This window comes from Vidua macroura, chromosome 6 (assembly GCF_024509145.1).
Source record: "Vidua macroura isolate BioBank_ID:100142 chromosome 6, ASM2450914v1, whole genome shotgun sequence".
NCBI classification, from domain to species: Eukaryota; Metazoa; Chordata; class Aves; order Passeriformes; family Viduidae; genus Vidua; species Vidua macroura.
In genome coordinates, this window is record NC_071576.1 from 32,952,006 (window position 1) to 32,978,022 (window position 26,017).

Below are 26,017 nucleotides of genomic sequence, written 5' to 3' on the forward strand. Positions count from 1 at the left end.
GCTGATTTTTTTTTTCTGCTGGCTTTATCAGGTTTTTTTTCCAAGATTCTGCTTCTGAATGCAGCTTTTTTCTACATACATACATATATATATATATATATATATATATATATATATACACAGATAGAGATCATTTTTTCAATTAACAAAAAAAAAAATTGGTTAATTTCTGCTTTATTTAAAGCTACAATTATATGTTTTTTAAAATTACAAAAATTTCCATTGATAACTTTGAAAATATTACATACTAGCCACAAAAAGTACTTTTCCAAGTGTTCTATTGCTGTACTTCCTTTAGGTGGACTGAGGAACAAACATACTGGGATATGACTTACTGAGCCTGTTGCCTGGTAGCTGCCTGCCTTTTCCCAAGAGGCAAAAGGTGTACAGTAGGAGCTACACAGGTAACTTCTGCTTTTGAAATCTCAGCCAGCATGTTTTCTCTTTATACAGAATCAACTTTTCTAACTTCCAGCAGTGTTTAGTCACCCACTGTAGTCTCATGGCCTCTGCAGGACTCTTCTCTGGCTTGTCTCCAGCACAATGTTGGTTTCAATTCTTCAGTGTCTTGCTATCCCTAGCTAAAATATATAAAAATGTATAAAGAAATTGTTTGTTCCTTTTCCTTGGTGCATGAAAGTGTGCCCCTTTATATTGGAGTCACTTTGTCTTACTGACCTCTGGACTCTTTACATAGCAACGAGTGCTTTTGTTTATTTGCTATATTCTACCTTGTATTTCTTATCACAGCCCATAGCTCTGCCCACATACATCAGCTTAATTTTAGTGAGAGTTGTGGATTGCTGACAGTACAGCAAAGGCTGTTATTTCTGAACAGCAGCACTCTCTTCATATTAAACAGATTTGTCATTGTGGCTAAAGTCTTCAAAAATACAATAAACATCTAAGATTATATTTAGACACAAAAGGCACTCTGTTTCAAGGCATTCAGGAGGTACGAGAGGTCACTGCAGTGTTCAAGGATCAGGCTGCTTTACTAAAAGCCTGCTTATGTAGAGATTTAGGATATTAGGTTGAGAATCTTGGTTTATATACCAAGTGGTCACTGAAAGTAGAATAGATTCTTAGGTGCTTTGGAGCTTCTTTGGGGAAAAAAAAAATTAGTGAAAAGTTACTGTAAGATTTGTAAAAGTCTCCTTGTAATCATAATATCCTGTATGTTACACTTACAAGTTGTGCTGATCTGTAGAACTCCTGAGAGATGGGTTTGTTAGATAAGAAATTTTAAGTGGTAGTTATTTAGTCTGAAGTTTTGAGGAATGTGGTTTTTAAATTCTTCTTTCCTCTCCCATGTAATACCTGATTTGTCATTTTCTAGCTGCTTGTATTGGCTAGCTCGCTCGATGGTGTTTTTTTGCTTTACTAAATTCTGTGAAATTCTTTCAAGATCTTTTTTAGACATCCCTTTGTTTTACTTCCCCGAGGGCAGGTAATACATCAGAGCCAGCTCGCTGTTTAACTAATGTCTCACAGGTAGGGAGGGAGGAAAAAAAAACAGGGGAGGGAGAGTGCGTCACATTGGAGGAGGGGAGCAAGGAAAAATGAGCTTTCTTAAACAAATCATGTGCAGAGGGACAGGCTGCCAGGGCTCAGGCAATTAATTCTCGGCGGGGGCTCTGCTCTGTTCCCTGCCGGCCACGATGGAGGAAGAAGCTGGAGTGCTGAAGGAGGGCTTCCTCGTCAAACGGGTGAGTGCTCAGCTTCCCCTCCGAGCGGCTCTGCTCCGACATGAAGCAGCTCCTGAGCAGGGAGGGGAGCGAGCCGGAGCTCACGGCAGGGAGCCTGTTGGGCGCTGGGCCGGACGGGCTCCTGCCCGCTCCTGGGAAAGGAGCCCCTCCAGGAACCCCTCCAGCTTTGTGCAGGTGCCTCCCAGGGGAGCTGCATGAGCTGCAGCTGTCCACTACCCACCCGCAAGCTTCCCTGTGCTGGCATTTCTGCAGAGGAAGGTGAATTAGCCATCAGGATTACTCAGGTGTTAGAAAGCCAATACGCCTGCGTCTCTCACACACCTCTGCAGGGAGCGCCCCCACGGCAGCGGGCGGCCACCGTGGGAGGATGGAGAGACAGGAGAAGTTTTGGGTCGGTTAAGATAGCTCGTGCCTTCTTCAGTGACATGTCTGTGCAGAGTTTCCCATTTCATATGAGAGAATGGAGAAAAGATTATTCTTTTTGAAGGGGATCAAAGTAATGCAAACTTTAAAATGCTTTTGAAATAACTTCTTTTTTCCAATCTCCTCAAGAGTGAAAATTCTAGCCAAAATATGGTGAAAAGATTTCAACCTTCCCAATCCTTCTCCCTATAGGACCAAGTCAATCATTGCTGGAACACAAGGAGGCAATTTAGCAAGGGGCATAAACTGCTTTTAGTACCAAGAACCTGTCTCAATGATTAATATGGCCCTTGATTTCACAGAAAAAAATGTGATTGAGAGGTTTGTTCAAAGCTTTGCCACGCCTAGGGAAATGCTTTTGTGCAGTACGTGGCAGTGTTTCTGGTGCTAACATGAAGGTAATCCTGGTCAGGAGTTTTCCTGGCAGGGCTCCCAGCCAATTGGCCGGCCAGACACTGGCCAGATGAAGTTCTGTGTGGAAAAGGGGCTATTCTCCTTCCTGCCTTCTGCAGCAAGGGCAGAGCAGTCCCAGCTCCCAGTCTCCTCCCTGGGCTACAGCTGTACTTTTTGGCTCTTAAGTGACTGCTGAATTCAAATGGGAAGCCAAGGCACCAAGTGTGTGAGAGGAATAGGTTATTGGCAGCACATGGAGCTGTGACTGCCAGTCTGTACAACATCATCCAAATACACAGCTTGACAGGAAGGAGAGCACAAAGAGGACGACTAAAGGAAACTGAGGGACAAGGGAACCAGGGATCCACAGAGAAAAAAGGAGGATGGGATGGGATGGGATGGGATGGGATGGGATGGGATGGGATGGGATGGGATGGGATGGGATGGGATGGGATGGGAGAATAATGGAAAAATTATGTAGTGTAATGCATTATAAATACAAAATGAATGTGTGAAATTAGGTAAAGATAAATTAAAAAAGGTAAGGTGACCTCCTGAAAAAAGAGAACATTTTGTAGAAGGAAAGAATAGAGCCATAGCAAAGAGCATACAGGAAGAATGGCCAAGTAACTTTACAACAGGTGAAAAAAAACCTGAGGAACACAAAGGGAAGGAGAGAACAAATCTGAGATAAATAAATTGTATTTAGTATGGACTAGAAAACATTGGATCTACAGTGCCCTGGATTTTAGAGACTTGTTACTCCACCTTTACTTGGAGATTGCTGGGTTTCCCCTTTATTTACAGAGAACTAACGAGCTTTGATTCATGCCACAACTGGACCTTACATGTTTCTTTCTTCAAGTCATGCCCACCCTATCCCAGGTGTCAGAGCTTCCTTTACCCCCTGCTTTGCCTGCTGGCTATAACGCTCCATCCCCTGTAGAAACACAAGTCAGCTTCTTGCACAGCAAAGCTGGACCAGACACCATCAGACAGGACTAAGCCTGCCAGTGCCAGCCCTCACTGGCTTTGCTGCCCTTTAACCAGACTGAAGAGAGCTGGGGGCTGTTTACAGAGGAAAAATAGGAGGATTTGTCTGCATTATATAATCCATGAGGCATTCAACAGCAGCCTTCATTTAGTCTTTTGTCATCAAAAAGCATATTTCCTTTATAGGAAACAGTAGCACAGGGAATGTTTTAGCCCAGCAGATTGGAGGCAGGTGGGATTGAAATGAACTTCTCATTAACAGTAAGTGAGGGATGTAAGGAAAAGCCAATTCAGCCAGCAAAGTGCTTGCAAAACCACTTGGCACCTAGAGCCACATCAAAATGAAAAAGACACCACTCAGGGTCACCAGAGAGGAGGAGCTGGTTGCCAGGAGCTCTCACACATTTTGGATTTAGCCCTGTTTCTGCCTGTGCTGTCAGCAGACAGGTGTGCACCAACATCAGCTCTTTGGGATAATTCATGTGAGCTTTTACAAGAAACAATTTGTGCCAGCAAAGTTCTCCAGGCTGAAGAAAGAGCACAGCACTTTTCTATTCCTCTATGATTTTATAGCAATGGAGCTTTGCTATTTTGTTACTTTAAATGTGTATTTCAGGGAGAACAGGACTTATGATGACTTGTTGTGCTTCTTTTCATACAAGAAGCCAAGAAAAAAATATGGTAATTTCTCAATGATTGTGTTACAATCAGTTGTGTGGATTTCTTCCCCTCCAGGGACATGTTGTTCGTAACTGGAAAGTGAGATGGTTCGTCCTGCTTCAGGATAAGCTGCTGTATTACAAAATTGAAGGAGGCAAGAAGGAGCCTTCTCCAAAGGGCAGGATCCTTTTGGATGGCTGCACTATTACTTGTCCATGCCTGGAATATGAGAACAGACCGGTATGACTGGGAAAATGTATCTGTTCTCTATGTCACTCATTTTCTAACTTCTTCCTATCTATTCCTCTCCTCCTGGCATCTTTGATTACTGCAACCATACCACTGGGGTGCTTCCAGAATTAGGCACAGCCAAAAGCAAGCTGCCTCTAGCAGTGTAACCAGGACAAGCACTGAATCCATCCTTGTGTCTCCTTCCCTGTGCCCAAATGTGAGTCAGCTATTAACAAAAAAACAACCCCAACCACTACTCCTGAACCACACAGTGAGGAGAAAAAAATGTAAATGCATCATCCCAACAGTGTGTGGAGAGAGGACATGAACAACCCAATAGAACCTGAGGAGGGTGGGGGGAAAGGGAAATATCACCTGTGGTAGTTGTCTTAAAGCCTGGATATCCATGGGGTGCTCCCAGGCAGCCAGATCAGAATCCTTTTTCCTTCACCAATGGGATATTGCTGCTGTAGGAAGTTCTCAGCAAGAGGACTCTGGAAGAAAATGTTCCTCCTGTGTTTTTCTGCTCTCCTATGGGTAGCAGCAATGCAGATTTCTTCTGTAGGGAGTATCTGTGTGGTCTGCTCTCTTCTAAGTACCAGGAGCTCCATGCATGTAAACCTCTTTTATAAATCCCAGGGATTTGAGTGGGATAGAAGAGCCAAAAAAACCCAGAAAAAAACAAAAAAAAACAAAAAACCAACCAAACAAAAAACCAAACAAAAAAAAAACCCACAAAAACAAAACAACCCCCACAAATGACAAACAAACAAAAACAAATGAAAAAGCCCCACCAAAACCAACCCAGATTTGTGCCCACCATCCTTCTGAACAAGAACTGCTCTGAACTGCTTGGGTGGGATGCACTGTCAGACTTATTTGTGTCACTTGGGCCATTGCCAAAAAAAGCAAAATGCAAGAGGAGCAAAATAGCTAAATGATGTTATTGCTTTGTCCTTTCTCCACAGCTACTCATCAAACTAAAGACAAAAACCAATACAGACTATTTCCTTGAATGTTGCTCCAGGGAGGAACGTGACTCTTGGGCTTTGGACATCACTGGAGCTATTCATGCTGGTCATCCAGTACAGGTACAAGAACTTCACAGAATGAAGAATTCTTTCAAGCTGCTAGAAAATATCAGCCTCCAGTAAGTGTATATGATCTCTCCTTCTGTTGTTGCTGTAGTTTGCAAAGTGCCTGAGTTGATGGATGGGGAGGGTCAAGGGAAGCTCCTTTCTGCACAGATCTGCTCCCATGTGGCCAGGAACCTCTGAACTGGCTGCCCTGTCCTAGGTTTGCACATACTTTAGCCAGGGAATGCACTTTTTCCTGGCCATCATCTTTTGGGAGTATGTGGCTTCTGCACAGGCACCTCACTGCTGGCTTGAATACCTTCCCTAGTCAGCAGCAAATGTTCTCACAGGGGAGATGTATTGCCTCAAAAGATGTAACATCAGGGAAGCACTGGGTGGTGGCTTTGTGCCCTTTGCTGAGTTTTCAAAGCTGATATCTGGAATCCAGACTAGGATTTTTAGGGTGCATCATCTTAAAAAAGAGGAAATGGAGAGTGATTAAGAAACAAAAGAATTACATTAATTAATTACATTAATTTGTGTTGAACAGGTAAATCAGGCTGACTATAGATCAGTTTGCAGTGCTCTGAATTGAAAGATACTTTGTGAGGCATTTTGTTTAGTGCTGCTATTGGGAAAATAAAGTTTTCCTGGAATGTAGTTAGGACAGTGCTTCTGGGGGAGTAGCTAGAATACTTCCCATCTTTATGTGTGTAATCATGAGGACATCCCTGGCACTAACAAAAGTATACAGCTATTTCTGCCTGTCTCTCTAATCCGCTGATGTTGGCTGTGCTCTCATTTGCAGCAATATAGTGGAGAGAATGTATGACAGCAGCACTGGAATTAAGCTGACCCGCAATTTGGATCAAGGCAACAGATATAAAGAGACCTTCACAGGTACATCTGGCAGGCAAAGAGCCACCTCACATCTGATATGCCACATTGCAGGGACAAGGCAGCTACTGTACTGCCTTAATAGTGAGATAGGCTCTGGCCCAGTGGAACCTGGCAGTGCAGCCAAGCTCTCCAACACCTTTCTCTCTTGCTCTTTGGATGTATGGAAGCACACTTAGAACCTCAGACTTCTGGTCAACTTTGCACTTCTCTGACAATCTTTGGGATGGTGCCAAAATGTTTCTGCCACCTGTGTGTCAGGAGACCATCTGCCTTCCCTCAGAAGAGCACACTGTCTTGGTATGAGAGCTGCCTTTCTTCCTGCAGGTTCTGCCCTGGTGGACTGGCTCATCTCCAACAGCTTTGCTGTGTCCCGATTCGAGGCCGTCACCTTGGCATCCATGCTGATGGATGAGAACTTCATCAGGCCCGTGGGAGTGCGCAGCACCGAGGCCACGCGCTCCAGCGACCCCTCGGAGAAGTTTCTCGACGACTCCACCGCGCTGTACATGTTTGTGAGTGATGCAGCTGCCCACACAGGCACCTCCTCTGGCCCTCGTCACACACTTGGTGTGGGGTACAGGTGCACAGCATGCAAGCGAAGGCAAATGTGCAGGCTGAGAAAGTAAATGCAGAAGGAGCAACTCTAGTCTTTTAGTAGCACTAACACTGGCACTTTTGCTAGAGCCAAAAAGCTACATGGATATGGAAGGAACTACAAATTACATAATTAGGCATTAAAAGAGGTGTGTCCCTGGAGTGCAGTGCTGTGTCTGCATGTATTGGAGGCATTGCTGTAGTTGTGCTACAGCTCAAGGCCACAGCACTTATACCCAGCATGTACAGATTTACAGCTGTAATTTGTTGCCTGTGAATCTTGGTCCTACAAGGCTGAGCAGCAGAGCTATGGAGTAGAATTTACTCAGGAAATATAAGCTAAAAACAGCTAAGGAAAATAAAATGAGGAAAAAATGCAGAATTTTGTACTTAAGTGTCTGTTTAGATTAAAAAGAAACGTGGAACTGTCTTTTCCCTATTTGCAGGCTGAGAGCAGTAAGAAAAATACTAATTCCAAGGAAGAGGTCCATTTTAACATCTCTGAATTAAGCGGCACAATTGTGAAGCAAGGATTCTTAGTGAAACAGGTAAGTATAGTCTTGGAACCTGCCTCAGGAAACAAGAAAAAGTACAGCTCTTAGGGTTTCTTAGAGAGTAAAGGTGACTTATACAATGGTGAATGTGACTTACAGAGATGTGCCTAGCAGAAGTAACTTGCCTGTGAGTACATGAGGCATTGCAGTTAAGAGTATCCAGTTATAAAGAAGTGAACTATGGAACTTAATCAGGTAAGATTAATTGGATATTCTGTACATATTGAGCATATACTCAAAGGTACAAAACAGCATCAAAAGCAGAAGTACCACACAAGACTCCAAATCCTACCAGAGGTGTTACATCCACTTCCAAGCAGAGCCACCGTTCCTGTGGTTTAACCTATCCCATCCAGGTAGTGTGAACAGTGAGGATGTGAACAGACAAATTTCAAAGCTGAGTAGCTTGACCTTTGTATGAAGTGGACATTTACCTGTGAGCAGTCACCATGTACACATGGGTGCTTTAGTGGTAGTGAAACTTTTTTTTTTTGGGCACAAATACCTTTTGGCAATAACTGATTCCAAGATCTAACCCTTGGTCTGCAAGATGTAGTTTCCAACGCTTGCTATGAACAAGATGAGGGTCAATCACTCTTTCAAAGCATAACACAGCCACCTGCAAATGGAATCCTACCTGCAGTGCATGGCCACACTCTTACTCTGAAGCCTTGTACCCAGAGCCCCAACCTTAATGTTGTGCAAACTGGGTCACCAGATGCTTCCCAACCCTCCCTTCTCCAGCTGCCAGGGCGCCATGAGGGTTGGCAAGGTGTTGCAGGATCCCCACAGGCTGGCAGGGCAGCCCCCATCAGCACAGGACACGAGAGCTGCCCAGGAGCTCCTGCCCATGGGCAGCAGCAGCCAGGGACAGCCCCCAGAGCCCCAGCCCCGGGCTGGCCCTGAGCCCCAGCACCAAATCTCCAGGAGAGGGGATGCTCCAGGGCCTGGCACAGGCCTGGCAGCAGTGAAAGAGTAAAGAGATGCAAAAGGACCTGACAGAACCCCTTTGGAGCACACACAGCATGGGGTTTTAATCTGAAACCCACATTTAATCTGAAATGAAAAGCAGGAATGAGGGATACAACCATTTGTTCCTGTCACTATGCTTTCTTAGTTCTCCACACAGGAAAGGAAGAGATGAAGGAATTGTCAGCATATGACGAAGAAAGATAAGCAGAAGGTCATGGGAATTAACAAGATGTTAGGAATTATTTTTCTCTGTTGGGTCCAGAACCTCTTTTTTGGTACTTATTTATGTCTCCCCTACAGCCTGTTGGAAAATGGTCATTTCAGGAGGTAGTAATGTTAATTCTTCCATTTTGCAGGGGCACAAGAGGAAAAACTGGAAGGTGAGAAAATTTGTTTTGAGAGCTGATCCTGCTTTTTTGCACTACTATGATCCCACCAAGGTACGTGAGTGGGAAGTTGCCATCCCCAGAAATCCTTTTAGAAACATAAACATTATAATGAAGATATAGTTATGCTGTAAATGTTCCTGTCACTCTGGGCTCCTCTATCCGTTTCCAGGAATTAGACCTCTCTGGCCTTACCCTAGGAGGTTGTCCTTGTAGGATTTTGTATCCCTGCATCTTCTGTCCTTTTTCACACTGAGATTCCTTTTCCTTAGCCAAGCAGCAGCAGTCTTCTTGGGATTGGTCCCTTGCTGTACTCTCGCTGTCTGGGACTATGGTCCTGCAGTGTTTCTTCCTGGGTTGTGATCTTTCTGGGCTGAAATCCCACTGAGGATCATACTGATATTGGGATTTTTTACATCCTTTTCCCAGCATTTATTAGGGTCTTCTAAATGCCAAAGTATTTATAGGAATTTCTACTACTCAGTTTTAAACTTTCTCATCAAAAGTAGAATTTATGTTCATGAATATAATAATCAATGTGAGCAACTCTGATACTTAGGGTACCACAAAGCCAAACAGGATTGCAAGAAGAACACATATAGAAATGCTTTATGTGACTTTTAAAGAGAATAGAAACAACATACTTAGAGATTATGGAGCCAGTTCATTTTTTGTTTTCTGTTCCTTCATGGTTGTTTTTTTTTTTTCACTGCAAATTATCCTTGTATGGCTATAAGCTGAAACTGCAGAACCTGAAGGCAAGAAACAAGAGTGCCAGCCAACTAGGGAAAAGAGCCAGATTTTTCTCATACAGTCTCAGTGAAAAGCAGCACGCTAAATACTTACAGAAATATATATAATTCAGTATGTTGTTTTTTGATAAAACCATACATATTGATAAAACCATACATACATTTGAAGTGTGATTGCCTACCCTTGTGCTTTTAACTGATCTACACCATGCCCAGCTACATCAGAGAAACATCTGGGATTGAAAAAATATAGTAATGCCTTTAACTACATGTTCTAATTGATTTCTCTTGTGACATAGATATTTCATGCCTGGAAAAACTGCCATTATGTCTCCAACTTCATAAAAGTAATGCATGTGCTCTGGGAAATGATGATATTTTCCAGCTATGCCTTGTTTCCTTTTTCTTTGCAGGAAGATAACAAGCCAGTAGGTGGATTCTCTCTTCGTGGCTGTCTTGTCTCAGCTCTGGAGGACAATGGAGTCCCAGCAGGTGAGTGCAAGCCTCTAAACTTTCATACATTTATATGTATGCTGTAGCAATACAGTCTTTGGGTATGAGTTTGTATATATGGCTGCTTGTATTCACAGGTGGGCTGACTTTCTATTTCCCTTTGCAAGCAAGGGAAGAGGCATGTCACAAATCCCTGTACTGCTGGGTTGTCCACACCAAAGGGGACTGTTTTTTTTTTTTTAATGTTATTTCTACATATCTTGGGTGTTCTCTTTATATGGGCTTTTCTTAGTCATATGACCTCTGAGACAGTCCTAAGACTGATAAATATTCCAGAGTTAACAGACAAAGAGAAAACACTTTCTTTTTGGGGGTTGTATAACTCCAAGTCTTGAGACATCCTCTGAGGCCATCCATTTCCGTGTCCTCTCAACTTATGCTATTACCTTTTCCTTTCTGACCTGCTAGAACCCAAATGTAGGGAGACATAAAGACAGCAATAAAAAACAGTTCTGCTGGAGCATAGGCTTAGCTCAGGCATTTGTCTAGAGCTTCAGCCTCATAGGTAAGTGTTTCTGCTATTAAAGCAATTTATTTTATGACAGTAAGCACAATGCGTAGATATCAAATACAGAACATCTTTCTAAAGAGAAGGTCTGAAAAAGCTTTGTTCTGGGGGTAGGGGCACATGATGAACAATAGAGCTCCTTGCTAAGAGGAATCTAGCTATGGGCAGGAGAAAATCTAATCTACCATGCAAAATAGTAGGGGTTCACTATTCCACTGTATAACTCAAGTAATAGTCTCCACCTAAACAGAGACTATTTTAGCTACGTTGTAGAGTGCACAGTAGTTCATACAATCTATGGCAAGAGTGTCTATACTATATTTTCATAGAATCATAGAATCAACAAATGTTTGGGTTAGAAGAGACCCCAAAGATCATTTCGTTTCAATCCCCCTGCCACAGACAGGGTCAACTTCCACTTAACCTGTTTGCTCAAAGCCCTGTCCAGCCTGGCCTTGAACACTTCCCGGGGTTTTGAAGAGGGAAATCAAAGACACAAAAGCTTTAGATGTCTCCCCCATAATAAAAAGGAAAGATTTGATTCCCTAATTCACGAAATTCAAATTCTTCCCTACGAAGCTTCACATCTGCCAGAAAGATTTTCTCTGTGCACTCTCCTGATCTGTCAGGTTGTTTTTTGTTTTTTTTCTCTGCAGGAGTGAAGGGCAATGTGCAAGGCAACCTTTTCAAAATCATCACCAAAAATGACATTCATTATTACATCCAGGCCAGCTCCAAGGCAGAGCGAGTGCAGTGGATTGAGGCAATCAAACCGCTGACATGAGTAATGTGGACTCCACGCCAAATGACAAACCACATTTATGACCAGCTTCCTGCTCTCATTGTCTGGGAGTGTTGTTTTTCTTTTGATAGTCAATGTTCATTATTTGAATCACCATAGCACCTACCAGTTCCTGGCAGACCATGCAGACCAAATCAAGTAGATCCAGAATAATTCCCCCATCTTGAATTTACCATCTAACCAAGGGACCAGAACAGGTGGATACAGACAAATGTGGCTTTTCGAAGAAACAACAAGATATTCCAAGATGGAAGAAAAGGATCTTTTGTATTCAGTCTATGTCTGACAGATCCAGGTTGTGCTTTATCTTAAAGCAGAATTGTCTTGCTCCTTTCCCCTTTATAAAGGGGCTCATAAACGTAGCTAGTTAAGGCTGAAACGTCTAAGTCATGAAAGGTGCTGGTGTCTGAGGCTGCCTTCCTTGGCATACCACACAAATTTTGTGTTAAGCCACAACCCAGCTGCCAGGATAATATGCATTGCAAAACAAACAAGGGGTCTGTCTGTCCATCCATCTGCTCTACTATTTAGTTCTCTGTTAGACTGGAAAAGAACAAATGATCTTGCTCCTCACTCATATAGATTACTCTTATGCTGGTAATGTCCCACATCAGAACAGGATCCTGAGTATCAAATCAGACCAGTGGAAGTTCCAGACAATTTCTGGTATTGAATATGTTGGAAGAAATTCCTCAGCCATAAAAGCAAGACTTTTCCTTCTGATAATTACCATAAGTCCATTTATGTTGGAGCACCATTTGGACAGAGAACTATAGTAGCAGTCCTCACTATTGCTTTTTCTATCTTAAGTCATTATTTTTTCCATTGTCTACTATCCTTGTCTTTGATATCATTAAATACAAAAAAAAAAAAAAGACCCAAAAACAGTGCATTTGAATATCCTGTGCTTTTTAGAGATGTGATTTTTCTCAGAGGGCAGTTTGAATGTATGAAAAATAATGGTTTAGTACACTATAATTTTAGATTTATATGTAAACTAAGACACCAGAGAGTAAAATGGAATGTAGGAAATTCTTCAAGCATGCACTCAGCCTGCTGATACAACGTTTTCATAAAATTTCTTGTTTTATCTGAGTACCTGTATCTGACAGCCAGATTCTGCAGAGCCTTCAAAAAGGCAGCATGCTCTGTATCTTCCGTGAAGTCATAGAGGAATTTGATAACCCTCTATCCACAGATTCATTTCTATATAGATGTTTTGTTCTCTGAGTTGTGTACTGAAAAGAAGTCCTTTCATCACAAAGGCAGAACATGATACATGCTTGTTTATTTGTTAGAATAGGCATGCATTTAGGATTCTCCCCAGAAGCTACAGCAACAAAATAACAGCACAACACTTACATGCATTCAAATATTTAAGAGAGCATGTAAAGAAATTTGCCAGCAAAGGTGCAGTTTTAATTATATGCAAGAACAAGAATGGGCAGGGCAGATTCAGCTGCAGATACCATTTCCTAGGGCTGGTCCAGAGAAGACTGTGAAATCCACAGCTGTCAAAACCTTTTAATTCTGGAAAAGCTGCCTGGAAGAGACAGGGTAAGGCAGGTAAGGCATTTATTGCTCTCTGCTGGAAGGCACAGATGGTTTTGTGCTGACTGAGCAGAGCTTCCAGAAAAAGCAATTCTCCCCTGATAATGTGAGCCTTGCTGGGGCCCACCAGACTCCCTTATTCATTTATAAGAAAATCTCCTGCTTCTCTTTTCTCAGACCCACCACCTATACAATGCCCAGTTCTAGTCACAAAGCTAACAACAGCCACCACAGAGGGCTGAGCTCTGTCATCTGGCATACCTGAGGGGGTAAGGAGCCAAAAGGATGTGAGATACTGCATAACATCATAAATCTTGCCATTTGGGAGGCCAGAAGTGTATCTCAGCAAAGGCTTTAAGATTTATCCAGACCAGCCGTAGCTCTGCAATTGCTGTGAGTGTGTATGGGGGGAAAAAGTGTGTATCTCAAACACATCGGTGAATTAAGAAGACCCACTCTCCAGAATCAGCCAAAGGAAAAAGACAAAACATGTCTGAGACAAGAGGCAGTACATTTTCCTCTGTCCTCTGGTGATATCTTGATCGTTTTTTCAAGCCACTTTGGTAAGCTTGATGTCCCCTGAGATCCGCAAAGCTTTCACTAAGCTCAGAGGCTGAATGCGGTGAGTGAAGTCACAGAGCTGCCGTCCATCAAGCAAGACTCGTATTTGCTGGTGTTCACATAAGAGCTCCATCTGCAGTGGAAAAGGACAGAGAATGGTGTTAGAGATTAGCAGCAGGGCTGATTTCAACAGCATGGACCTAGAACTAAATGTTACGGGGATAGTGAAGCACAAAGTCTACCAGTTCTTCTGAAATGCTGCTAATAAATAATCTACCATCTGCTGAGATGATACTGCAAAGCTCCACTGGGTATTCGCACTATGGTTAGAGAAAGGGATGCCTCTTTCCCATCAGGTGTTGAACTGTTGGTGTCTGTGCCACACTAGACTAGTTAACCTGGCAATGTCAGTGGCTGGCTGTTTGTGGTCATATACATAGCCTTCAGCTTTTCTCCCCTCCTTTTCTCTACCCTATTCATAGTACCTGAAAAGTTACCTTGAACGTGTCGCCTGCTGTAAATGGAAAGTAGGGAATAGTCTTCTCTTCTCTTCCCCATTTCCCAGCAATTCGTGCATTTCGGGTGATGGATTTCTCACTGAAGTTAACTGTAAATAACAGCCCAACATCTTTGTTGGCATCCACTGGATCACAGAGCAGAGTCACTGAAAAGCTGAAAAAAGATCTATTAAATGACTGGAACTTTCAGAAATATGAAAGGACCTGGTGAACGTGGCAGATGTTTATAGAGACTAGAGATAGCTGTTGGTTTCATGTCAGACTGAAACACAGGACTTCTACAGGCTTAGAAGCTGGAGAAAGGAATGAGACCCGGCTGGTCTTTGTTTCCTGCCCCAGTACCCAGTAGAATGCTAGTGATTTCTGATGTTGCTTTCCCTCTGTCTTGACTGAAATAAAACCCTTCAACATGTACTCATTTGTGTCCTAAAAGAAACCTTGGCATACTCTTCACCAGTGGAAGCAGTGGAGCTGATAGCTGTACATGCAAAAAAAGTATAATGATGAGCATAGTTGCTGTTATCCTGATAAAAGACAGCAATGAACTTCCAGCTCCTGTGCCAAAACTGGTTTTTAAATGGTGTTGATTCCAACCCCCCGCAGACAACCAAGATTCAGGTTGAGAATTACACCTCTTCCTGACGGAGAAATGCCACTTTTGTGTTCCCTCCAGTTCACATTAGATAAGGGCAAGGAGTAGAAAATCTTGTCAGGGCAGTCAGAAAGGCTGAACAGTGAACTCCTCCCTGACCTTCTAATCTTAGTCTGAGTGCAGGAAAATTAAATAAGGCCATAAATTGTTAATTTTGTTTGACTTTCTTCCTTCAAAGAGCACATACCTCCAAGAAAAGTGTCCGATTTAGAAGAAAGGTAGGAGCATGTGTAACAGGGTGAAGCCCCCAGCAGTCCCTTCACCTACCTCTTGGGTTTGGAATGTACCATGCCTATGACTGTGAGTTTCATGGTTGGTCTCAGGCCACCTTTAATTTCACCAACATACTGCTCCACCTGCAGGGAACAGTGAAAATGGCTTCAGTGGGTCATGCTGTGGGTAAACCAGCTTTAACAGGTGCTTTGATCACCTGATATGACTTGGGTTTATTTTTATATGTACAAAAGAACTACCAAGTGTTTCCAGCTCAAAGTACTTCTTGCACTCTGATGACACTATAAATCTGGTAACAGCACTCCAGTTGCTCTAGTTGCAGTGGATGAAAAGCTTTGTGGCAGCATGATGTGTGGTGCAGACTCTGCTTGAACCTACTCTGTCCTGCCACCTCAAATTTGCTACCAGATTTTGGTGGGCTAACTTGGCACCATCAGGCCTTACACCAGGCCAGGCAGCCTCTGTCCTGCACTGTACAAGCAGCGTAGATGCTGCCCTGCCACTGCATGTTGACCACATCCTCACAGGCAATCCCAGTCCTCTTGTGACAGTGACTTTGAAAAGTCACACTTCTTCAGAGGCAAAAAATGGCTTCTTGGTGATCTGCTTTTGTCCTGTTCACAGAGACCTGTAGTTGCAAGCTGTACCCAAAGATTTGAGCTACATTTGCTTTTTCCAAGCAATTCTCTAACAGCTTTGATGGTCAGCAGAAGAACTAATATAGGCCATAGCTGACGTGGAAATATTATAGAGAGAGACCTTGGAAACAATTGATAGGGATGTTTTGAGGCTTCATTTTCAGAAACGGTTTTAAAATGGAAATGTCAGAATGCTACAGTGCAGCATGTAATCACCCCCCATGCAGATTCACTTAGAAAGAAGCTGCTATAAAACACTAAATGTTATTAGCAACTTGCGTAACACTGATAATATTCCAAGGCAATGCACAACAGACCTGGTTTGAGATAAAAAGAGCTTTATCATTCCAGTGTTCCAAGGTAAAAATTCAGACAGTTTTGCTAGAAGACCTGCACAATATATGCACACAAATTCAAGATAAAAAATGTTTTGCCTGTACCTCATTTCCTAATTTTATTATACTACCTATGTCTTCTGCTATGATGACCTTATACAGTTTATTTTCCCACTTGGATATTCACATCCAGTTACCTTTAGAGCTTCACAGATATATTAATAAACCTCTAATCCCTAACAAGGTCAATATTGGAAGAATAATTTTGAAATTTACCTTCAAAAGTGACAGCAGTACTAATAAATTGCTAGTGATATAAATTTACTCTTGCAGGAGTTGTACAGGTGACTCCAGCAAGTATATTTTGAACTTTGTAACAAAAGAAATGCATCAAGCACTTGATATGTTTTACGTAAGGAAACTGCTTGTCAAGAATCTGACTGTAGGGAGATACTTTAAACTGGATAGAGCAATTAGAAAGCAGGTAATAAGCAAAAAAGATCTCAGGATAAATGAAGTTCATGCTCACAGAGGTCTCATGTCCCACTAAACCTTCTTCCTTGCCTAAAGACAAAATACAAAATACTACCCCAAGTTGAAAATGCACATTGAGAAATTGTTTGTGCAGAGGTGCACCATAAGAACTATCATCACTAAAGGCACAGGATATCAGAACTGAATAGAACAAATGATGACCACATGGTCTCAAGAGTTACAGTTCATCCAGCGTGGCTGGAGAAAATTTGGAGGCGTGACTGCCCACACACATTTATCTGTGGACACCTAGTTAACCATACGGGTGAGAAATACTCGGGAAGATGCAGGAAGTAATGGTAGAAACTCCTGCAAGCTTCTTGCAGAGTTTATGGGTGGGTCCCACCATATGCATATGGCACAGCTCCCATCCCGTATTTTCCATTCAGGAGCCCTGGGGACTGACTTGGTCACTTACTTTGGCACACCTCTCCTCTGTCATCTCTTACACTTGCCTCGCCGCTGCAGTCCCCGGAGGAGCTTTTGTTTTGCGTGTCAGGACAAAAGCAAACAAAAAGCCCAGAATAAAGGGAGGATGTCGAGGGGGGTCTTATCTCTGCCAAACACTGGCTGGACACCACCCAGCCCCGCAGCTGAGTCACTCCCTCTGCGCCTGGTCCCTTGTGGGGGAGGCTCACAAATGGCGCGGAGGGAGGGCAGGGGCCGCCCGGCGCCCCGCACGGGAGCGCCCGGGGAGCGGTGCCTGGAGCCGCGCCCGCACATTGCACACGGGTACTGAACGCTCCGGGGCACTGTGCACAGCCCACGCCTAAGGTACTCCGTACTACATACGCATACTTGTATATGTAATACGTACAAACCCCACGTCATTTATTTATTGAGACCAACTCTCGCCTCTCTCAAATGCATAACTACACGTGTGTATACATATATGTATTTATATACAATTTACAGCCTTATATATACACCTACATGTAGGTCTGTACATCCTATATATATGTACACCTATATATACACTGTATATACTGTAGATGTGTATATAGATCTGTATTTGTATATATGTATAGGGGTGTATATATACATATATACATATACATATATATATACACATATACATACATACTTACATACATACATATATACATATATATATATATATATATATATATATATATATGTACCAGAGTGAAGTATATGTACAGGATCATACAGCTATGGGTACATATAGTCGCACACACACACACGTAGCCCTGTACGTGTACCTCTGCGGCTGAGTGTGGGTGTATTTACGAGTATTTACGAGTACCCCCGCACCCACACCAGACCGCACCAACTCCCCCGCCTCAGCCGGCCCCCGCCCCGTCACGGACCCGCGCGTCCGCACAGGGGGCGGGGCTTCGGGCAGGAGCCAATCAGAGCCTCGCCAGGCATCGACAAAGGGCGGGGCCGGTGTGTGGGCGGGGCCAGGCGTGGTCAGTGGGGGGCGGGGCCTGCTCTGCCCGGGCCCTGGCGGCGGCGTCAGGCGCCCCAAACAAACATGGCGCTTTATTTACATTCCGCCCCGGCTCGGCCAATGGGCGGCCGCCTTGCCCGCGTGCCGGGCCGGCGGCGCGGTCAGCTGAGGCGGTGCCCAAGATGGCGGCGGCGCGGGGCGGCGGTGCCGGGGCGGTGCTGTAGAGCCCAGCGCCGCCGGGGCCGCGCCGTGCCCCGCCAGAAAGCATCGCGGCATCGCCCTCGTGTGTGTCACCCCGTCCCGGGTCTTCCCGTCGTCCCGGGAAGATGTATTCTTTTGGGAATGAAGAAGCGGATTCTCTGGAGCGTCTTTTCGGGTTTTTCTGTGAGTGCGTACGGCGTGGGCACTGGCAGCTTGCACAGGCCTGCGTACCCCAGCTGAGCCGGTGGCACGGGGACGGCCCCGGGAAGGTGGAGGCAATTCTTCAGGCTCTTGTGGCTTGCCCCGTGGGGGTAAGGTAAGTAAGGTACTGCTCTGGTTCCGTAGACTTGAACGTGAAATGGGGAGGAGCAATTGGCTTAGTGCTGGCTGTGGGAGACAGGTAGAATCAGGGAAGTAGCGCTTCAGTGCTGAGGTGTCTTGTGATGCTGTTCTCTGAACTTTGATGTCTTATCACTGACCAAGAGCTTAGCAGGCTGCCCATCCCACCGGGATAAGGAGTTATGTTCATTTACGTAGCTGAAATGGTGATTGATACAAGCTTAAAACTACTTGGAAGCATTTCAGAGCTGATTTTGTCAGACTTTACTGAGGGAGAGGGACCATGTCTTGAAATTACATTTCTGTGACACGGAGCTTTGGTTAGTTTAGAAATGTAACCACCAAGATCAGTGGTGTAGTTATTTGAAATGTAATCTTGTTTCCAACTCTTGAAAAATCTCCTAATTTCTAAAACTGCAATTCTAAGAAGTTCAAATTATACTGTTGATTTCTTGTTTCTCTCACACTTTATTTTGGAATGGCGTCGGTTTTACTCAATCCCGGTTACATTTTCTCTCTTACTTTTTATTTTTTCAGTTAGGTGTATATGAAGGGTGACTTTCTAGCACGTCAGGAAATATTGGTATTCCCCCTGTTTAATCAGATGATCGTACTTCTTCACATTAAAGTTTGTGTAACGTTTCAGTAAAGGTTCTAAGAAACAATTTACACTGACAGCAGCTGAAGGAGTCTGGGAGAAGGTGTACTCGTGGTTAGATGAATATTACTAACAGCCACATGAGACATAAGAATTTTCAATCTTTTAATCTTTAATAGCTAGGCTATCACATTTAAAGGCTTTTGTTAGTAGTGCTGAGATTTTTAAAGGACAGAAAGCAATATTGTGGTTTCTCCTTTTTCTGGTCCCTTTGACAGTACTGAATATGTTCCCAGCTGTGTAGGCTTTAGGATGTTGAAGTACTGGAAGATGTGAAATGCTGATGGAAATTAGAAGGATTCTTTGTTTAATTAGTACATTGCTTCACTTTTAATTTGGATATAGAGCTGCATTTGGGTGCTGTGACCTAAAATTTGGCTTCATTTTTTTGGTAGAAATAGGCAGAACAGGAAATAGCAGTGTTTGGCAAGTGGTCACATTTCAACGAAATCTGCTGAAGTGCTCAAAGAGAGCTGTACAGACTGAACTTTGGACCAGAACTAGATTTCTTTGTTTTGAGGAACTAGGCCAGTAGTATTTGGCCTATCTAAAAGCAGTTACTTGCACAGCAGAAGTCACTGAGTTGATGTGCAAGAACACCAATATTCTGGTTTCTCTGCATTTTTTTCCTTTGTCTTTGGCTACTTACTTGTGTTTATTTTTATCTTACTCAAAGAAATACAAAATCAAAATGATCTCTGACAGTGTTTTCCTGGGTCTTGGATATGGAGACAGCCTTGTATAATACACTGTATATGCTCCTTGCTTTTGCAGATGGGGACAGAATTCTAGCCCATCAAGAGCTGCATGGCTTTGGCTTCTTGTGCTGGAAAAATGGCTTGCCATGAATCAGGTACAGAAACATCTTGATGACTTCCAAATGCACTTTATAGCTCTGACTTCCAAGTGCAGAGTATCTCCCTAGTTACTTATTTAAATGTAGGCTTTCCCATGTTTCCTGGAATTAAGTTTGCAAGGTGTCTGGAGACATGCATTGCTTTTGCATTTAACAAATGTATCCAGAAAGAACTGTAATATTCAGACTGAAGAGAAAAACTAGGTTTTTTTTAAAGGTATTAGAAGTTAACATTTTAGCTTTTCACATTCATATAAATGAAAATCAGGAGTATATCAACTTCTGCATTTGTGCAGCACCTCTCTTACATTAAAGATTAAATAGCTCAGGCATCAGATAATTCTTTATAAGCTTTAGATGGTGAGGGATGTGCATACTTCTTTTTAAAAGTAATTTGTCCTTGGCACTACTTAGACTTGCATTTTTTCTTTACATTCTGAGGAATTGATGGTTTTGTGATTCTTGATGAAGTCTGCTTCCAAATGTATGGATAAATAAAATCAACTGGTGTGAGAGCAGAACCTGACTGGAATAGCCTTTAATTGAGCATTAGGTTACTTAAGAGAGATACTTCATCTGCCTCGAAGTGTTAATGAAATAGCTGTGATTATGTTTATATGCTAATATATTTCCCATTCTTATATGGTGTCAGAGAACTGTTCCAGTCACTCTTCAGAGAGAAACTGAATTTTTATTGTTCTTGGAAGAGCTACAGAAAGATGTCTCTGAGGAAGTCCTAAAGGTGAGCTACTTCTGTGCCCTATTTCTTCTTGTTCTGCAGTATGCCCAGCTTCATCAGATCGAAGTTAATGCTTCCTGCTAACTGCCCGAGATGTTAATGTGTTATTAATCTTCTAGGCAACTGAGAGAGAGTGTAATTCAGATCCCTTTGTGAAGTTAATCTGTGCCTGCAAGTGATTTCTCTGGCCAGAGTGGAGGCTGCAGGCAGGCAAGGAACAGGTTTTTCTACGTGCCGTTTTTAACACGCACCAGTCCTGACTGCAGCTGCTTGCCACAGCCTTCATAGACACCTGCAATAATCATAAACCTACAACCCACTGTGAGCCAAAATAAACTATAGTCAGTAAGCACATTTTAAAACTATGTGTATTTTCTTTTTCTTTCTTTGGAGATCTTAATTTTCATCTCCTATGCACCTCTTTTCCCCCTCTGTGGAGGTTTTTGGATACTCTACTATTATGGCTCACATTGCCTAGGGATTGGTATGACATGTGTTCTGAGGTCCAGGATCCATTTTCTATTATTAATTAAAAGATGCAGGCTGATTATTTGAGAAGTATGTGGAAATGTGCAAAGATGGATTTCTATCAAAAGCAAGTATAGAGCAGAATGTCAGCAAAGTTACTAGTTGTAGAACTGTCCTTATGTGATGTTAGTTGCAACAGTTTTGGATCTGATGTGGTGTGTGAAATGTCATAAGATGTTGCTTCTAGTCCTACAGATTCTAACTCCTTAAAGATACTCTTCTTTGGTTTGTCTGTATTTTAAGAGGAAAAGGAAAACTTACTATGTTCAGGGAGGAAAAGGAAAATTTACTATGTTCAGGGGCTATTTCAGCTTAGGAAAAGTTGTTCAGTATTTCACTAAGGATACCGAATAAGCAATTACAGGATGAAAGCAAGCAAAGTAAACCTAAATGTTCATTAAAATAAATCTGCTTGAAGTATGTTAATGAATAATGAAGTCTGTGTGTGTTACTGTCTCACCTCTGAGGTCATGAGTGATTCCACCATTGTCCACACTGTCCACCAGTGTTGCACAGAAACATGAGATTCAACAATCTCGTATCTTTGTCACAATTTCTGTCAGAGACATGTTGGTAGGTAGAGTTACGTTTTGATCCAGCAAATAATACTAAAAAAACGTATTGTGGTCTTGCTTTCTGTTCTCATTCTTTGTGCACACCAACCACCTCTCCCCTATGTAATCTCTGAGATGTCTCTTTGAGCCAAGGGCAGCACTCACGTAATTCCAGGAGTGCCAAAAGTGCTGCTTGGGTGCTATTCAACTGGCTTGTCCCTCACCTTCCCAACTCTTATTGGGTGGGTTAATTAGGATTTTTTGTTTGTTTTCCTCTTCCCGGTTCTGAGATTGTAGGTTTGCTTCTGATAGGTAGAAAAATCATTGTTGCTTAAACAAAGTCTGTGAGATTGCTTCTGAATCTGTTGACCAGTTTTAATCAGATTTTAAAAATTGATCAGGATGATACAGTTGGTGGATAAATGGTACAAATCTGGAAAAGTAGGATGAAAAAAAAAACCCACACATCATTATGCTCTTATAGACCTATCAAGATGCAGTTACATTAGGATATTGCTTAGAGGTAGAATATGGCAGTGCTTCAGCCATCCCATAGGGACTGCTTTGGTTCCTTGCTTGTATGTGGTCTTCATAGTGTACTTGTGTTTTACAGGATTCTTTGTATTTTGTTACATATTCAGGCATATCCACTCTTCTAGGAAAGATATTGGACAAGGTGGACCATTATTAGTGGATTTCTTTAGTAGTATGGTGTTTCTAAATTGATTTATCTGCTTGCTTTCAAGTTTCTTCTATTTTTTAAATAATTAATTTCATATATTAATGTAGTCTAAAAGGCTTACTCTTTTATTATTTTCCTACCAGGAACTGTTTGAAGCATTTGAGTGCACACAGAACAAGCCCATCACAGACAGCAAAAGAAGAGATGACTGTTCTCACAAGTTCAGTTTGGATGTTGTTTCAGCTCTCCGGAAGCTTTTGCTGCGGGCTCCCCAGAGGGCAAAAGCCCTGCTGGAGTTCTTCCAGGGGGAGCAAGGCACACACAGCTCCTCACTCCAGCAATATCGCTCTCTACAAAACATCTTCATCGAGTTTCTTTGTGACTCCTTGAAATCTCTGCAGAGGCTTCAGAGCAGTTCTGAGCTTTCAGCTGAACTAGATAAAAGAGAACTAGTAGATACAATTTATGCTGCTCTCAGTATTGTGACTTTTGAGGTGGAGCATCAAGCAGATGAAATAAAGCACTTATTCAGGGAGCTCTTGGATGTATGCTGGGCTGAGGGGAGCCCACTGAGGGAAGAGAAGCTACTAAACTGTATGCTGAGGAAACAGAGCCATGGCCTGCTAAGCCTCTATAGCAGTGTTCTCACAGAAAGAACAAGAGAAAAGTTTTTGTTGTCAAAATCAATACAAAAAGGTTTGTTTCACTTTTTGCTTTCTACTAATCTCCTGTTTAACAAAACCGTTAAGGCATTAAACAGACAAAGTAGTCAAGAAGTCAGGCAGTGCTCTTGCTAAGGTACCTTAACAAACCATGGAGTCTGTAGAAAAATAAGGCTAAAATGATCCTTTAAGCAAAGAATTGGCATAGGAACGCTGGTTCTCTCTCCTACATTTCTGCAGTCTATGATGTGTTTTGTGATCGCTTCCTTTACCACACCTTGTTGTTCTCTATTTTAATCTGCTTAGTATTTCTCTTGATGAAAATCTTGCTTGTAACTTGAAGTTTGCTACTCCATATGTATACAGTTTTTATTTGTTCACCTCCAACTCAGGGTTGTCTGTATTGGAGTATGTTCCATTTCTGGCCAGTAGCAGTTCAGTCACTTCAGTAATCCCAAAATGTGCAAACCCCTTAATACTGGAAAAGAAAACTTATGAAAGTGGAAGGAGCTGTCAAGAAGGGTGATACCCCAGCAGGAGAGAAGATGCACTTTGATACCTGCTCACTTGCCAGAGCCCAGCAGTTGGTTTTGTACCAACCGTGGCTTCACAGCCTCTGTCCAGCTGCTGAGAGTGGTACATTTAGTTGTAACTGGATCATCCTGATAGGTCTCTTCCAGTTCAACATATTCTGTGATTCTTTGAGGATCTCAGCTGAAGCTGAAAGGCAAGTGATGCCCATGACCTTGTCAGTGAAGTGGCAAGGACGAAAAAGCTAGAATGCCTACCTACCCTCTTTTGCTCACCCTCTGTTCACTGTGGTGTAAGTCAGTGGGGTCTGTATCCTCACTTCTCCTTTCACTCAGGGATGGCTGAAGGGGAAGCTCAGGCTGGTGTGGCAGACTCTAGAAATTCTGATAATAACTATAGTTAGTGCTTCCTCATGGGGAAAGAGAAATTGAGATCCACATACCTTCACTCTCATTGGGAGTAGTTTGGGTCTCACTTTGCACAGATCTAAGAAGTTCCAGTGCTGGGTAAGTCTTTGCTAAAGCCCTGCAGAGTAGTGCAGCGTCTTGAGCACAAGTGAGAATTCGTGTAGCTGACAGATAAGGGTGTGCATGGCTGAAGAAAGTCAGGCAGTGTGAACTGAGGTGGTGCAAACAACCTGCGTGCTCAGCAGGCTTTTGCTATGTTAATGATTGTTGATACAGTTTTTCTGGTTTTCTGTTTGACCTCTGTCAAATTTCTTTGCTTGGTCTTCCTGTTACCCAGTAGTAATATGTAACAGCTGGTTAGTGTTTGAGGAAATATTGAGTGTTTCTCAGTTTAAAATAACAGCAATTATGATTCTCTCAGGGGTATCCCTCTCTACTGGAAGGTAATCTTGTTGTGATGTTTTTAGGTTCATCTGAGCAGCTGGATACAGAGCAAACTGTGATGAGTTTGTTCTCAGATCCCAAAGAAGCTCCTTCTTGGAAGACAACCTATTTCTACTGCTTGAGCAGCAGCAAGCACTTTCTGGAACAGATTCTGGTACAGGCATAAAATTATTAACAGGGAAACCCAATGGAGTCTAAAGTCAGTCCTTGTGTTGAACATATCTCAGTGGTGCACAGAAGCATTTTGTATTCAAATAGTGTTTGCCAGGGGTGATGACTAATAATAGCAGGGAGGTAATGGTGATAACTCCCCTGTTTGCAGCAGTGCAATAAAAGTGGTGAGATTTTTGGAAAAGCTTATCTGCATGCAGACTGAAGAAGAAGATTAAATCTTTAGGGTTTAAGAAGTCTCATTTTCTGCTTGTAGTTTTGTTGGATAGACAATTTACTTCATGATGTTGAACTTGTTGCTTTCTAATGCTGGTAGACTTGGGGCATTGAGAATAGTTTGCACGGTAAAATTTGTGGTGAAAATAGTCTGTTATGAATTAATTGATTTTTATGTAGGTACATGGATAAAAGAAACAGAATACAGGCAGGTGGTCACTGTTAAAGTGTGAGGTTTTTAAGGTTGAGCATATTTCAACTTTTGCATAATGTGCTTGTTGGAGTCTTTTACATTAGGTCCTTGGCAGAAATATAATAAATAGAAGGAATGCCAAGATAGTGTAGAGTGGAATGTGAGTTGGCTATGCAGTAAGCATTTGAAAAATGGTGGTTTTTCCTCACGCCATCTTTACTAATGAGTATCCTGATGGCTTGGCCAGTATAAGTTTAGGGAAGTTCTCAGTGCAGAACTTCACTATTTTAATGAAGTTGATATTGAAATGGCTACTTGCTTACATAGTCTGCCAGGCATTATGGCTCTCCACATTTTGGAAAAATTAATGCTTCTTTCTTTTATTTTCTAGGTGACTGCATTAGCTTTACTAAAAAGAGAAGACTACTCGGGCCTGAAGAGCTTGTTGAGGAGAGAATTCAACCCCCTTAGCCGCCTCTTGGTGTTGTTAGGATGGACTCATTGTCAAAGCTTGGAATCAGCAAAAGCATTGCTATGGACTCTACACAAAACTCAGGTAAATCAGCAGAAAGCAAGCAGCAGTTTCCCAGTCTGAGTCCAAATAATGCAATTTGTTTGCAAGAACAAGTGAAACTGGGGAGTTTTCAGTGAGAATGTCAGTCTTCCTCAAATTGAATTGAAAAAGCTAAGATATTACAGTTGTATACAGGTAACATTATATAGGGACACTTGCCTTTCTTTTGATTTCTTGGCTGTGAAGACAGTATGACTGCAAAGGAGACTGAAAGTTTCTCTTGCATAAACTCATAAACTGCCTCTGCTGTTAACTTGAGCAGCATAAAGAGAAAGGACAGCAATGGTTGTTGATTAGTTTTGAAAAGAGCTGGGGCATCTTTCTTTAATGTAATTTCCTTCAGTGAGTCATCCCTGACT

At 42.5% G+C, this 26,017-nt stretch overlaps 3 protein-coding genes across 4 annotated transcripts in view; 2 read left to right on the top strand and 1 right to left on the bottom strand.

Moving 5' to 3' along the window:
- Positions 1–1,635: 1,635 nt before the first annotated feature.
- On the top strand, positions 1,636–12,015 carry PLEK2 (pleckstrin 2). The gene is made up of 9 exons (XM_053981189.1): positions 1,636–1,709; positions 4,254–4,418; positions 5,378–5,559; positions 6,294–6,385; positions 6,710–6,897; positions 7,426–7,527; positions 8,862–8,945; positions 10,057–10,135; positions 11,321–12,015. Exons 1-9 carry the CDS (start codon positions 1,662–1,664, stop codon positions 11,446–11,448), a joined length of 1,068 nt encoding a protein of 355 aa, XP_053837164.1. The 5' UTR covers positions 1,636–1,661; the 3' UTR covers positions 11,449–12,015.
- A 1,538-nt stretch (positions 12,016–13,553) lies between these two features.
- LOC128809316 (galectin-related protein A-like) lies at positions 13,554–17,077 on the bottom strand. Its single transcript, XM_053981190.1, has 4 exons — positions 16,908–17,077; positions 15,016–15,104; positions 14,076–14,250; positions 13,554–13,711 (listed from the first exon to the last, which is right to left on the bottom strand). The coding sequence occupies exons 1-4, from the start codon at positions 16,929–16,931 to the stop codon at positions 13,568–13,570; spliced, it is 432 nt and encodes a 143-aa protein (XP_053837165.1). The 5' UTR covers positions 16,932–17,077; the 3' UTR covers positions 13,554–13,567.
- Positions 17,078–18,108: 1,031 nt separating this feature from the next.
- ZFYVE26 (zinc finger FYVE-type containing 26) overlaps positions 18,109–26,017 on the top strand; it is a 49,326-nt gene continuing 41,417 nt past the window's right edge. For both annotated transcript variants that reach the window (XM_053979301.1, XM_053979303.1), the window contains exons 1-6: positions 18,109–18,420; positions 19,876–19,954; positions 20,610–20,699; positions 22,604–23,156; positions 24,528–24,658; positions 25,476–25,640. In XM_053979301.1, the coding sequence (XP_053835276.1) occupies positions 18,230–18,420; positions 19,876–19,954; positions 20,610–20,699; positions 22,604–23,156; positions 24,528–24,658; positions 25,476–25,640 (1,209 nt within the window). In that variant the 5' untranslated portion in view covers positions 18,109–18,229. The remainder of the gene's footprint in view (positions 18,421–19,875; positions 19,955–20,609; positions 20,700–22,603; positions 23,157–24,527; positions 24,659–25,475; positions 25,641–26,017) is intronic.

What these genes read in the sequence shown, in the direction of transcription:
- LOC128809316 (XM_053981190.1), bottom strand. Translation starts at nt 16,931, where the DNA reads ATGACAGAGGAGAGGTGTGCCAAA. An exon ending in GTACATTCCAAACCCAAGAG is followed by an intron (nt 14,251 to 15,015) that starts GTAGGTGAAGGG and finishes ATCTTTTTTCAG; the next exon opens with CTTTTCAGTGACTCTGCTCT. An exon ending in CAGCAGGCGACACGTTCAAG is followed by an intron (nt 13,712 to 14,075) that starts GTAACTTTTCAG and finishes TTTCCACTGCAG; the next exon opens with ATGGAGCTCTTATGTGAACA.
- PLEK2 (XM_053981189.1), top strand. Translation starts at nt 1,662, where the DNA reads ATGGAGGAAGAAGCTGGAGTGCTGAAGGAGGGCTTCCTCGTCAAACGG. An exon ending in AGGGCTTCCTCGTCAAACGG is followed by an intron (nt 1,710 to 4,253) that starts GTGAGTGCTCAG and finishes CTTCCCCTCCAG; the next exon opens with GGACATGTTGTTCGTAACTG. An exon ending in AAGGATTCTTAGTGAAACAG is followed by an intron (nt 7,528 to 8,861) that starts GTAAGTATAGTC and finishes TCCATTTTGCAG; the next exon opens with GGGCACAAGAGGAAAAACTG.